At 38.8% G+C, this 15343-nt stretch overlaps 1 protein-coding gene across 5 annotated transcripts in view; it reads right to left on the bottom strand.

Annotated features, from left to right (window-relative positions):
- Positions 1-15343, bottom strand: part of LOC108133500 (serine/threonine-protein kinase haspin homolog) — a 217106-nt gene that overhangs the window by 193024 nt on the left and 8739 nt on the right. For 3 of the 5 annotated variants that reach the window (XM_070278663.1, XM_070278662.1, XM_043210259.2), the window contains exon 3: positions 11104-11307. The exons of 1 other annotated variant lie outside the window; for it this stretch is intronic. In XM_070278663.1, coding sequence (XP_070134764.1) covers positions 11104-11307 — 204 coding nt within the window. Of the gene's footprint in view, positions 1-11103; positions 11308-11445; positions 11615-15343 lie in introns of all 5 variants that reach the window. One more of the 5 variants, XM_070278666.1, reaches the window with a different exon arrangement.

Genomic DNA, 15343 nt, shown 5'->3' with positions numbered 1-15343 from the left:
GCGCATGCGGCAATCCTCTCTTCTGCCATTCTACTGAATACATCCAGAACCGCACAAATCCAAAAACTCCATCTTTCACAATGAAATCCATCAGTGTCTTGAGCTTTTGTCTGAAAACACGGGCTGTGATGTCATGCCTATCCCTAGACGATTGTCCAGGATATAACAGCTGCACTATCTCGTCCCAAGCTGGATTGCATGTCAAGGTGATAAATAAGTCTGGACGGCCGTAGCAACGAACATATGCCATGACATCTTGAGCATATTCCTGCATGTGGCGTTGACTACCTATGTATGAGGATGGCAAAATCGTGAGCATCACAGCATCCCGCAAATGGATATATTCCTCGGACCGAAGTTTCGTCTGATTCAATCGGAGGAACATCAAACGTTCTGTTTCGATTTTTGCATACATATCGACAATGTACTGATGAAACAACTGACGACATTTCAATATATGATTGTCACTCGACTTCTTGGGTGGCATGTCTTCATTTCTTACTGAAACTGAACAAAATAAATAAAATTGTAGTCTCCAATTTCTTCTTTCAATACGGCTGCCCTTGGCAACTGGCGCGAGAGTTCAGCTGGCTGCCTGTAGAGGGCGCAGCAGTAGGGTCACGGGGAAACTGATATATTCGCAAACCCAGATATGCTTTCAACATCAAAGATAGACAATAACCGAGCTGGAACCTCAACGCATGTTGTGACAATTTGGGCTTAAACGGTTCAGAAGTCTATAAAGGAAGTATATACGAACATAGCATTTATATATATATACTGCGTTGCACACTTTTGACCAAAATTATAATACCTCTGCTACGGTTAAAAACCTTGACTTAAAAATAAAACTCAACCAATTATAGTCCATAATAGCTAGCAATTTAATATACCCTTCGAACCACATAAATTATATAAACTCAAACCACCATGGGACCTACCCAACCTTATATATACATCTATACCAGTAGTCGGCCCTATCCCGCGGGCATAGGAAGTTTCTCTGCATGAGATCTGCCACACACGCACAGTATAAATGTGTGAAACGCCATGCTCACAGCCTACTTTCTGCTATTCGTTACTAATACTAATGCTTTAAAATCATATTAATGTATTGGGTGCCGAGTCGGCCATGCCGACCACTGATCTTTACGATTACATACAAAAAAACACAACCAAAGAAAAATTTTTGAAACGATACGAAGACACAAAACCAAACTTTAAATCGCACAACTTTATATTCAGTGTCTGAAAAGCTTCGCTACTCCCGTAATTTTTCGTTTTGCTATTGCTACCTATTGCTAAATATTACTCTGCCATTGCTACCGCTGTCACTTTTTCCGAGCGCGGGAGCGGAGCCGTAGCAGAAAAATGAAAATGGTCTGCTATATTATATATATTTCTATATTTATAGCAATCGCAGAAAATCCCCTTTATATCCCAGAGCTAAAGTGGTCTAATGTCGATAACTCACCATCTTAATCACTTATCAAGCACCATGACTTTACCGTGGGCATGTTTGACATGTCCCTGTGTCAAATTAACCATGTAAGAAATTCGTTGGGTCGGCTATTACTCTTGGTATCTTTTGTATCTGATAATGTACCACTCTTTACGGATCTTTTCCCCTTTCAACCCCCGAGGTTCCATATCACCCGACGCTTGAGGTTTCAAGGGAAACCATTCCTTGTATCGATCTGAAGTTTCCTTACGTGGCAAATAAGATTCAGTTTTTCCGTAAGGCTGATTTTCACAGACTTAATAGTCTTATTGATACATTTATTTGGCCCGATATTCTGGCATGTACCGATATAAATGTCTCTTTAGGAATATTACCTAAAGAGGATTTTAAATCCTCCTTAATTTACAAGATGCCACAAGAACTTAAAAAATTCTAAAAACAGACTTTTACTTAAATATATAAAAAAAACCTGCACTAGTATATATTTTTTAGGATATCTACTAGATCGGTAAAATTTTACCGTGGATAACGCTGAATTTTATAGATTTATTCGCCTGGCACCGATGGAGTACCAGGCTGTGTGCTAAAATACTGTGCCAGGGCTCTATGCAAACCTCTTATAAGACTTTTCAACTTATCTTTGGAAACCTTTGAGTGGATGGAATCTTTCATAATTCCCTTAAGGGGTTATATACCTTCTTCATCGAAGAAAAAGAGGAAAGTTCGGATTTTTTTTTAGGTATGTAACAATTATTTAATTACACGGATGTTTTAATTTTTTGAGAGTACACATTATTAACAATGTTTGCGCAAAATTTGGTGGAAAAATATTAAATAGTTTTTAAAGGGTGGCTGTTTCCCTTAGAGGCTTTTTTTTTCTAGAGCCTTGCGGTGACAGTTCCCCAGGTCGAACAGGTCAACTGAAACCATAAAAGTAAAAAAATTTCATTAGTTTAGTGTAATTCCTTGTGCTTGAACGATCGATTTAAAAAAATTTTTTTTTTTATGCATACGGGAACGTTTTATGAACTTTTTGGTCTACAAAAATTTTACTAATAAATTCATTTCGGCGAAAAAAAAGTTTGTGCGTGAAAAGTCGATTGTTCAAGCACAGAAGAATTTCATTACGAACATTTAAAAAAAAATTTTAAGTAAATCGGCTCAGTAGTTTTCCGCCAATCCATGTCACCGCAAAGTCATTTTTCAAGAAACACCATTTCGAGATATTCGCGTTTAAAGTTTCAAGTTCAGTTCAAGGCCGCGACGAGGCGCGCGGTTAGGAGCGCTGTATTTTTTTTTCTACTGCTCCAATCTCTATGAAAATTTGGGAAAATATTCTCAAGGAGTTGTTCAAGATAAATCAATAAAACAATTTTCGATTTTTTGAAAATAAAAAAGGTATAGAACCCCTATATACAGCTTTTCATGAGGCTCGACAGGATGAAGTCCCTAGTAGAGACTCTAATCCAAGCAATCCTGCAGACGCGTCCACCCTCCTCTACCCTCCGCAATGGGAGTGCTTAAAATAGCCTGATGGAACCCCAATGGGATAAGCTCGAAAGCAAACGAGATCATTGCTGTATTAGAGCTTTACGAAATTGACATCCTTTTGTTGTCAGAAGTTCGCGGTCCACCCGCGGTCTCTGTTCGCGGTCCACCCTCAAGATCCCTGGTTTAACTTTGCACAAAGCCGATCATTCGGATGACCGGCGACACGGGGGCGCAGCGATCTTCGTCAAATCAGCCATAGCCCATCAACTCTCTTTCACTCTTTCGGAAAAGCACATTCAAGCCGTCTCCATCGAGATATCTACAAGAAAAGGAGGTTTAACGTTGCTTCGGTGTACTGCCCCCCTGCTCAGATGGACGGATGCAGACTTCACGACTTTCCTCTCCAATCTCGGAGATAAGTTTCTTGCTGCAGGTGACTGGAATGCCAAACACAGATGGTGGGGCAACTACAGGATGTGTGCCAGAGGCCGGACCCTCAGCTCTGTCCTGGTCAATGTCAATGTCGACATTTTAGCAACTGGAGAAGCCACATTCTACCCCTATCGTGCAAACGCCACCCCCAGTGCAATTGACATTGGCATCTCAAAAGGCTTCAGACAACAGCAGGTCTCTTTCAGAGCACTCACCGAGCTATCTTCCGTCCCCCACCCGTTGCTCTTCATAATAAATGAAGAAGCTCAATTCCATAAAGGGGTCCCCAAAATGCTCCCTGCGCATGCAAACGTTGCCACTTTTAAGTCCTACATCGATGCTCACACCGTGCTCAACACACCAATAGCAACCTGCAGCGTAGATATACGTAGATAGCTTCACCTCCACAATTACTGAAGCCGCCCAAAGAGCTTCGCCACCTCAGCGCCAATCTGGTCCCCCACCTAATCAGTTCCCCCCCGGCATTCGTAGAGTGAAGACGTGTGTTCGATAATTACCTCTTTCAATCCGTTACCGCTCGTGTGTACACCTTGCACACGAAGTCTTTTTTCGACCAGTGCAAAGCGGTGGCTGCTACTGTCGAGAAATCCAACAGCGATAAGCGAGACTTAAAGCGTGGTGTCTATACCCCTCGCTCTGCGCGTTGCGTAAGCGGGAGGTTGTTTACAACTTATTCTGCAGACTTTGATTGAACTATGAATATCATTTCCTTTATACGTCATAAGTATAAAGTCAAGTGATATAATGGAAGAGTCATCTGCTCGCTCGCAGCCTAGCTATAGGAGCGATAAATTACAAACGCCAAAACAATCTTGGGCAATACCTCTACTTACATCGTGGCTGCGACTGCAGCCAGCAGCATATGCTCAACTACGTCTCCGCTGACAAATGTATCAACTCTGTTAGCGAATAAACCAAGTAAATGTCTGTTCCAAGCTCCTGGACGAAAAGTCAGCCGAAAACGAAAAGACGTGGCTCAGCCCTCTTTACCTGTCTGCACTCCGCCCCCGATCCGCAAACGCGTGTTTAGCAAAACTAAGTTGCAGACCACAACGGCGATCAACAAGCCGGCCGATTCTTTCTCTGAAAACGCATTGGGTAACAATCGATTCACAATTCTGGCTGCTGAAGCAGAAAAAATGGAACAGGACCTGGAGGATGTTGACTCCATCAGTGGGGATACAATTCCACCTGGTGGTGACGATCAATCCGCAAAATCCAACAAGATACCTGCTATTTGTGTACCGAACGTAAGCGATCCGGTCTTATTGGAAAAGTCTCTTGATCATAGCATTGGCTCCACTAACTACAACATTCGCACTTCCAAATTTGGTGTTTCTAGAACAGTGGTGGGCAAAACTAACACATGTTTAAAATTTGAGTGTGTGCGTAGCAGAGAAAAACAATGAGAGCAGAGAATTCACTGAGCGAAAAAAACGTTTTTTTTTATTTCATTTTTCGTTAATTCAAAAGTTTAAATGGGCACTAAAATTGAGTATTATATTTTAAAAACAGCTTTGCTAGCAACATTTCTTAAACAAATGAAAAACTACGCTTCCCTATTTATATTCTCCATGAAGAAAACTTTTTCCAACCCAATTTCTGAAAAAATTTTTCTAAGTGGAAAAATTTTGATTTTTAGTTTGGGCTGTCAAAAGAATCAAAATGAGAGCAAGTGAGAGAGCTTCTAAAAAAAATTTGAGAGTGCTCACACTGTCAGTGTGCCGGCAGCGCTGCGGCAGAATTTCCTACCCTATACTCGCGTGCTATGTAAAATGAGAGTTTGCCCACCACTGTTCTAGAATATATGCAGCCAACTCTGACGCTTTTAGGGTAGCTGTAAAAACACTGACATCTTTTAACTGCCAATTTTGGCATCAGCTAAAATAAGACAAGGCCTTCAGATTTACTGACAACATAAGAAAAAGAGGAAAGTTCGGATTTTTTTTTTTAGGTATGTAACAATTATTTAATTACACGGATGTTTTAATTTTTTGATAGTACACATTATTAACAATGTTTGCGCAAAATTTGGTGGAAAAATATTAAATAGTTTTTATGGGGTGGCTGTTTCCTTTAGAGGCTTTTTTTTTCTAGAGCCTTGCGGTGACAGTTCCCCAGGTCGAACAGGTCAACTGTAACCATAAAAGTAAAAAAATTTCATTAGTTTAGTGTAATTCCTTGTGCTTGAACGATCGATTTCAAAAAATTTTTTTTTGTATGTATACGGGAACGTTTTATGCTAAACATGAACTTTTTGGTCTCTAGAAATTTCACTAAAAAATTCATTTCGGCGAAAAAAAAGTTTGTGCGTGAAAAGTCGATCGCTCAAGCACAGAAGAATTTCATTACGAACATTTTAAAAAAAATTTGAATTAAATCGCTTTAGTAGTTTTTCGCCAATTCATGTCACCGCAAAGTCATTTTTCAAGAAACACCATTTCGAGATATTCGCGTTTAAAGTTTCAAGTTCAGTTCAAGGCCGCAATGAGGCGCGCGGTTAGGAGCGCTGTAAATTTTTTTTTACTGCTCCAATCTCTATGAAAATTTGAGAAAATGTTCTTAAGGAGTTTTTCTTCATGATAAAACAATAAAAAAAATTTCGATTTTTTTAAAATAAAAAAGGTATATAACCCCTTAACATAAAAAAAGGGAAACACTTTTGCTCTTCGATTATTTCTCCATTTTAGCATGGCTTTATAAGGCGTCGCTCCACCACCACTAATTTATTGGAGTTAACACCCTTTGCCATAGATGGCTTTCAAAGTGATTTCAAATGCTAGTTACACATACTTATCCACATTACACACAGTGAAGCATTTGATTCCGTTAATCATTCACTCCTGTTGAGTAAACTGAATCTTTTGGGATTTCCTACAGACCTCCTTACGTGGATCTCCAGCTACTTAGATGGAAGAACACAAAAAGTCAAAAAGGAAGTCATCTTGGCCCGTTACTGTTTATTTTTTTATACCCTTGCAGAGGGTATTTTAATTTTGTCCAAAAGTGTGCAACGCAGTGAGGGAGACATCTCCGACCCTATAAAGTATATATATTCTTGATCAGGATCACCTCCTGAGTTGATATGAGAATGTCCGTCTGTCCGTCGGTCCGTCTGTCTGTCTGTTTCTACGCGAACTATTCTCTCAGTTTTAAAGCTATCGACTTGAAACTTTGCACACGCCCTTCTTTCCTTTGCACGCAGTATATAAGTCGGAACGACCGGAATCGGCCGACTATATCCTATAGCTGCCATATAACTGATTGATCGGAAATAGTATAACTTTGGTGTTTTTAGAGTTAGAGAGTTCAAATTTGACGGGAGCTATATTTGGCAACACATTACGACATGATAAATTTCATAAGGATCGGCCGACTATATCCTATAGCTGCCATATAACTGAACGATCGTGTTTTTGAAGATAGAAAGCTGAAACTTAAAGCTGAAAGTACACATTCTATTTTTGACACATTCATTCTATCAGTTGATCCAACCTACCAAATTTCATTAGGATCGGCCGACTATATCCTATAGCTGCCATATATCTGACCGATCGGAAATGGTACTTGGTAGAAATATCAACATTCGTATTTTTGAAGATAGAAGCTTGGGACTTTTTTTTTTAGATTTTTTATTGTAATTAATTGGTTTTATTATGACGTAATCATAAGGATCGGCCAACTATATCCGATGTTTGCGATATATATCCGGCTTTAGCTGCAAGGGTATATCAACTTCGGCTCCGCCCGAAGTTAGCTTTCCTTTCTTGTTTATTAATGACTTGACACAGGGGGCTTTAACGAACTCGCTAGTACTTATTTAGCCAGACGATGTTAAGCTTTGTGCTCAATACAAATCCGCATCTGCCTATGCAAACTTCAGTTCGATATCAAAAATATTTACAAATTGTGTTTAGCGAATGATTTAGTACTTAATGGATCAAGATGCAAACTTTTTTGCGAAGCCTCTCCAGACTACGTATTTTCCTATGAATTGTTTTAGAAAAATTAGCTCAGGTTAATAAGCTTGGTGAAACGGAAACAATTCCGTTGCAAATTCAAGTGGGTTGGGGGTGGTGTGGAGGTGGGATGGGGGAAAAAAAGAGGGAGCCCAGAGTTGCTTGTCTGTCTGCCTCTCTGTGTGTGTGCCCTGGTATACAACTGTGTATTAGTGTATGTGTGTGGTGCGAGATGGGTACAGGCACGTCGGGCAGTGAAAGGGCGAACGAAAAGAGACGCAGCTACGTCTAGACTTAGGACTTAAAACTCAAATTTGTCGCCCGTGTTTCCACAATGCTTAATAACCTAAAGGCGTCGTGGTTTTTTTAAAAGGTGGTCAAAAGAATTTAATTAACTTATATTACTAAAAGTTAATTGATTTTGTTTGGTCATTGAGGGTTTCCCTTAATTTTCCGTAATCCGCACCAAAATAAAAGACGAATTTATGTAATTTACAACGTTATAAAAGTTTATTCCTGCATGCACATGAAGCCGGATGATCAGCAGATAGACCAGCTTATGGTGCATGCAGGGACTCAAGTAATGTACAGGGAGGGCGTCCCGACTTGTCACTGTGAGAGAGAGAGAGTCGGCTTGCGACTAATTAAGCGCTTTGTACAAACTAAAGCCTAAATAAATAAACATTACACTAAATATTACATTAATATTATCAGCTGTGAATCGGAAATGGTATTCTTCTTCTTGAAGATAGAAATTTGGGTCTTTATTATATAGTTTTGTTATTTTTATAAATAGGTTATATTATGATATTTTCATAAGGATCAGACCACTAAATCCGATTTTTGCGATATATATCCGGTTTTAACTGCAAGGGTATATCAACTTCGGCTCAGCCCGAAGTTAGCTTTCGTTTCTTGTTTTTTTATTCGCAGCTTACGCTTAAACTCATATGTTAAGCATGTGTGCGTTTTGCCCACCATTTGGATAAATATAGTGTGTATAAAAATTATTAAGAAAGGTGTTTATTGTTTGTCCTATGCTGGTGGTTTTCTTCTTCTTCGGAAATATTTTCAAGAACTTTCAAGGCAGTTTTGCAGGGCTTTTAGAAAAAAAAATCGTTCAGAGTGTCCCTAAAAAATAATAATAAATGGTCCTAATAATAAATGGAACAATCTTGTTCACCCTCTAAATACTAATTTATTTGTATTAATTTTAAAATTATTTGTTATTATTTAATTATTGAAAACTGATATGAAAAGAAATAGAAATAGATCCATGCGTTCAAGATTTAAACATGTTAGTATGAGATTCGGTATATAAATGTTTATATAAATTAGCTATTGATATAGTTTTTGAAAATACTTTTTCAAAATACCTTCCTGTACAGGCACTACAGAAATATGCCATTTTTGGGCAGAATGGAATAAACTTGACTTGCGCTTCTCTCACGGATCATTTTATAGGTCTATCTCTTAGTCTCTTAGATCGACGCGTCCATACAAACAAACGGACTTGCCTATATCAACTCGGCTGTTGATACTGATCAAGAAATATGTACATACATACTTTACGGGTCGGAAATGATTCCTTACGTATGTTACATACATTTACACGAATACAATATACCATTGTAATTACCGAGTAAAAGGTATAAAAAGGCGCAAAAAAAGTATATTGACCTTAAAGTTGATTTTATCTATGAATAATGTCGTTAGTGTTTGTTTACTGTAGCCGATATACAATACTAATTGCCACATGTTTCTACCAAGGCTATAACTAGAAATATTGTTTTAAAGCAGTGGGAAAGCAAATAAAAACAATGAGAGCAGAGTGTACGGGCGTTATTTATATTTTTGATTTATCCTTCCATCTTCAGCGAGCTTAGAATCCAAACAGATTTATCCCTGAAATCTTCGCAAAGCTTTACTTGTCTTTCTTTTGCTCAGTTCAATGCATAATTCTAGTCGTTTGGATTTAAAATCCCCCGAGCAGAACTGTGCTCAACTATGACATTCCGCCCATGAACGGCATTTGTCACAACAGAGCATTCACTGAGCGAAAAAAACGTAGTTTTTCATTTCATTTTTCGTTAATTAAAAAGTTGGAATGGGCCCTAAAATAGTGTATTTTCTTTTAAAGAAAGCTTTTGCTAGCAAAAGTTCTTAAACAAATGAAAAACTACGCTTATATTTCTATATTTTCTTTGGAGAAAACTTTATCCAACCCAATTTCTGGGAAAATTTTTCTCATTTGATTTTTAAGTTTGAGCTGCCAAATAAAAGAGCTTCTAAAAAAATGTGAAAGTGCTCACACTGTCAGTGTGCCGGCAGCGCTGCGGCAGAATTTCCTACCCTATGCACACGTGCTATGAAAAATCAAAGTTTGCCCCCCACATTTTTAAAGTAAACTTATACTACAGAGAAATAAATTTCAGTAAATGGCCATAAAGTAAACTTATAATACAGAGAAATAAAGTGCAGTAAATGGCCATACAGTTTATGGCGTCATTACCATTAATAAAAACAAGAGACGAAAGCTGACTTCGGGAGGAGCCGAAGTTGATACACCCTTGCAGTTAAAATCGGACATAAATTACAAATATCGGATATAGTTAGTCGTTTTAAGAATTTTATTATGAAACCAATTTATAAGAATACAAAAGTAAGTTAGACAGCTTATTGAGTAATGTTAATGTCTTGATCAAGCAATTTCTTAATTGCCCACAAACTTTCATATTAGTTATAAAATCTTTAAAAACTGTATATATTCTATAAATTCTCAAGCTTTTATCTTCAAAAATACCAAAATTGGTATTTTTACCAAATACCATTTCCGATCGTTCAGTTATATGGCAGCCGATCATTTCCAATTGTTCATAAGGAAATTTCGTAAGGAAATTTGGTGGGCCGTATTATTTTGCCAAAAATAGCACTCAGGCAAAATCCAAACTCTCTAACACCAAAGTTATAGGATTTTCGGTAAATAAATTACATATCAGCTATGGGATATAGTCAGCTGATCCTCGCCGTTCCAATATATGTACTGCGTGCAAAGGATAGAAGGGTGTGTGCTAAGTTTCAAGTCGATTGCTTTAAAAATATGAGACTTGTTCGCATAGAAACAGACAAGCAGATTATAAAATTATAATACCCAATGCAAGGGTATAAAAATAAAAAATCCCGTTGTCTTTCAAGAAAGCCGTCTCAGTCTTTTTTTTGGTACCCAACACTCTTACTCCTAATCTTTTACAGTTTTCTTTTCTCTCTAATCTATTCCAACGATTCCGGAACCGCGATATCCATACGTCATGAGTCTATCGTCCCTCATGCCGGGAAGACGGGAGGTGGACTGTACGTATGCATTGTGAGCTGCAAAAATCGGAATTTTACAGTTTTCTTTTCTCTCTAATCTATTCCAACGATACCGGAACCGCGATATCCATACGTCATGAGTCTATCGTCCCTCATGCCGGGAGGACGGGAGGTGGGCTGTACGTATTCATTGTGAGCTTCAAAAATCGGAACCTCCCTGCAACGTTTCAATTTGATAACTATAAATCTGAGAGAGACTACTTCGCGTACAGAGACTAGTTTTGACTGTCAACCCGAAACACAGGAATATATATACCGACTCGGGAGGTGAGGTTTATCTGCTGCAACTTAAAAAGATTAGAAAGTACATAAATTCTTATTATAATAAAAATGCTTAGATAATATATAGTTACTCTAAATACTGACCTGTAATAATGCATTATACGATTGCTCCGCGTTTGTAAATATATAATTTGATAGATCGATTCCAGCATACTTCATTTCTAAAACTAGAAAAAGTTGATCATCCCTAAAAATTTGGGGATGATCATTTTCAGATTTTTTTTCATCGTCGTATAGTTTCCAGACCATTATTAAATGTTGTGGATACTTCCCCCTGACTAGTTTTACCTGAAAATAATTTATAGATGTATTTACGACATATAGTACATACATAGATAAGACATCTCATATTAAGGGTATTTGAGTGGTAAAGTTTTTAGATGGTGGGCGGAGTGATTTTGTCAGTGTGATCAGGTAGTAACATACTTTATATGCGATTGTCGGATATATTCATTCATCGGATCGTTCTAATTACTGAATCTGTGCCTTACACAAAATATATAAGGCAACAATAAAAGCAACGACCCATTTCGGGGGTTAGATTAGAGCATTCTAATCTGGCTTATGTTGCAAAGTTGTATGTTGTATTGCTTCCCTACAATGACACAATCGTGAAAATATCATGAAAGAACTACGCAAAGAGAACTTTACATGCCACAGTTTGTTAACAATATCTGATCGTCAAACCGTCAAACGAAAATTAATGAGCCAAATCATGAAAAATCTACCCACCGACAGGGTCACGCAGTCTCGTCCATTCTTCAACACTGGCGTAGACTTCTGCGGCCCTATATGGATTTTTCAACCGATACGCCGTTTTAATGAATTTGTAAAGTCGTGAATTGATATTGATTCCTGGAATGGTTAGTTGTCTAAATCTAGTATAAGATAGCTTAAGACGGAGGGGGAGCACAAGCTCATATTCGCCCTGGTGCGAATTCGTCCCGCTTCGCCGCAATAGATAAGTTAGATCGAATTATAACGTTGAAGAGGCAGCATCTTCCGTTTGTTTAATACTCGTATAATCTTTAGCAGCCACCAAATATTCGCATTGTTCATTGATATTGTTCCCTTACCTGTCGAATATAATGAAGCCTTTAAGAAAATAGTCGAAGAGCACGAGTATCAATATAGAAATAGAAAAGATCCGAAAAAATTTAAATGTTGGCCCTAGTTTACAAAAGCTAAATCCCTTTCTACATGAATCTTCAGAGGCTGGGCTTACCTTTTCGTTGTTGCGGGTTGGGAGCGACTAGCTAATGCTCTTAAATCGTACGATGCCAAGTTTCCAGTATTGTTGACAAAACGCTCTCAATTTGTTCAGAGCTACGTCCGATACTTGCACTATTCGAATTTTCATGTGGGTCCACGCGCACTTGTGAGTCTTTTGCGCCAGCGCGATGGATCGTAAATGCGCTTATACAGAATTCGTGCTCTCCGCCCATTCTCTATATGTGTTGTTGATTTTTGTGGCCCTATTGATACGACATTAAAAATTCGTGGTAGGCCACCCTATAAGTCCTACATTGCCTTATTTGTTTGTTTTGCGTCCAAGGCAGTTCATTTAGAAGTAGTTTCCGACCTTTTCCTTTTTATTGGCTTTTCAAATGTTCGTTGGGCGCCGAGGATGTCCGCAGATCGTGCACTACAACGCGGCGAACTTCGTCGGAGCGAGTCGCCACTTCGCAGACCTTCGTCGGAGAATCGACGAGGTCGACGCAATCACACAATACGCATCAAGAAAAAGATCCGTAATTGCGTTCATACCGCCGCGGGCTCCGCACATGGGCTACTATGGGAGTCCGGACACCGGACCAGTAGGGTCTAACGTGCTTGCGGCGATGGCGGGTTGTCTCGGCAGCATTAACAGGAGGACATCCGGACGGGCGAGCTGGTCTTCATCGCGGAGGATGACCAGCCACCACAACAGTGGCTCACTGAATGGGTCGGAGAAACGCACACTGGCGCGGGCCGGTGTCAACGGATACACCGTTTTAATAAATTTGTAAACTTGTTTGAATTAGAATTGCTATTGTTTCCTTGAATTGTTAGTTATCTAAATTTAGTATAAGATAGATTAGGGCGGAGCGGGAGCAAAAGCACATATTTGCTCTGGTGCGATATATAGATCGAATTATAACGTTGAAGAGGCACCATATTTCGGTTTTTTACTTATCGTATAATCTTTAGCAGCCACCAAATATTTTTTATTTTTTGAGAGATTAAATAATCTTGATAAACAGGAACAGGATGGTCTGGAAACGACCAGACAAGGCTTACATCGCAGTTTTCTCTACAAAGGCGGTTTATTTAAAGTTAGTGAGTGATCTCACCGCCTTTCTGGGCGCTCTCCGCCGCATTCTGGGACGTTGAGGAAACTGCCATACGATCCATTGCAATAATGCTACGAATTTATTTGGGGCTAAGAACAAATTAAAGGAGTTAGAAAATGCCGACTTTACAAGTGAAGCCAAGGAGAGCCATCTCCAGCACTGAAATAAAAAGCAAACAGACTTTAAAATCATTTTCCCACGAGCACCATCATTTGGTCACCGTCAATTCCGCAAAACGGCTTTTAGAACCCACTGCTTTCTTATGTCGTAGAATCCACTGCTTCATACCCACTACTCCCATGTCGTCAGCACTAACGAATCAGCATTAACGCAAGGAAATTTCTTAATTGGCGAGCCATTGACGGCTCCTCCTGATGCCAACACCACCCTTTGCGAAAAATCACTGCTAAAAATATGGGAACTGGTGTCGAGACTGAAGAATGCGTTTTGGAAGCAATGGTTATTTGAGTACCTGCAAATGCTACAAGAAATCGGCACAAATGGAAGCATGAGTCTCAAAATATCAAAGAGGTATTGATCATAAGAGAAGACAGTGTACCTGTGATGAGGTGGCCTATGGGGCGAGTCATCAAAACGTATCCATTCGTCCGGGTAGTGGACATCGAAATTTTCATCTAGAATTTTCAAAAGACCAGTATCTTCTCTGTTTCTAGAAGAAATCAATAACAAGCGCTCATTGGACGTCACCAGTAAGCCTGAACAGCCTGAGGAGACGCCTTACTATACGCCAAAGAGGAAGCTTGTCACATAACCATAATTTTATAACTTATATTGGTGTTTCCACTGACCATGGTACAGTCTATAAAAGTTAATGTGTTCAGCAAGAACCCAGGAATATTCTACAAATGTCGGGAACATCAAGAATGGTAGTCTCAGAGTGAACAATGAATTTTGTATCTTCCAGGTCAATTTTAGACTTTAATAACCATCTGTACGCGGAGCTTGAGTCAGGAAATAACCTAATGCTTTACTCCCGACAACGTGGATCACTGTTATATATCATTGAAACTGGAGCCGATACATTATACGGCGCAGAAGATATGGTCAAAACTAACGCAAAGGTAATAGGCAACGAAGATTTCGTCCTTCAGCTGCTCCTAACGTGGTGAGAAAGGGAAGCATAGCTACTTCCAATCTTTGTTTTTGGCCACAATATCTTTGAAACAACAGATTATTTGTGAGCTGAAGCAATAGTTTGCGATCCTCGCAGCTGAAATGAGTCTACTTACAAATGGACTACAGCGGACGCAGAGAGAGAAAACGAACGTGCTAACTGATATTCGGCATAAAGAATCACCGTAGAATTTTCCGAAACAATAGACAATAAATTATTAAAGGTCGTAGCGCACAAATGCATATATTAGATGTAGGTTTTCGTTTTCATTTTTTATTTGCCATTTTCAGCTTATTAGTATTTTTTTGTAAAAGGTGTATATTTATTCAACATTAACACGTATCTACGTGGCAGCTTGAGCAGGTTTGTAAATTACAGGAAAATAGCAAAATGTAGGTATAAATGATTATACATTAATTCTATATTATTTTTATGGTACATTTTTAAACTACAAACGGTTGTATGTATCTTAAAGGAAGGTCATGTGGGTGCTATCTTTTCAATCTTTTTTTTGTAGGTCTCCATATTAGCCTCCGCTAGGGAGTTAGGATGAGAGCCAAGGCGTTCATGATACTTTTCTGCATATGTATGTACTCCATCGCCTATCTTTGGGATTTTCAGATCTCTTTCTATATCTCTATTTCTCATGAACCAAGGGGCATTAAAAATCGATCTGACAATCCCTCTTTGCGGTACTCGTATTTTGTTCAGATTTGACTTAGACCCTATGCCGTAGACTTTTAATGCGGATTTCCAGATTGGGCTGAGAATAGATTTATAGGTTCTAACTTTGTTGGACAATGAGAGCTTATTTCTTGGTGATAATAGCCAGGACATACTTGCTGCCTTTGAGAGC

This window comes from Drosophila bipectinata, chromosome 2R, assembly GCF_030179905.1.
Source record: "Drosophila bipectinata strain 14024-0381.07 chromosome 2R, DbipHiC1v2, whole genome shotgun sequence".
NCBI lineage: Eukaryota > Metazoa > Arthropoda > Insecta > Diptera > Drosophilidae > Drosophila > Drosophila bipectinata.
This window is presented reverse-complemented; position numbering and strand designations above follow the sequence as displayed.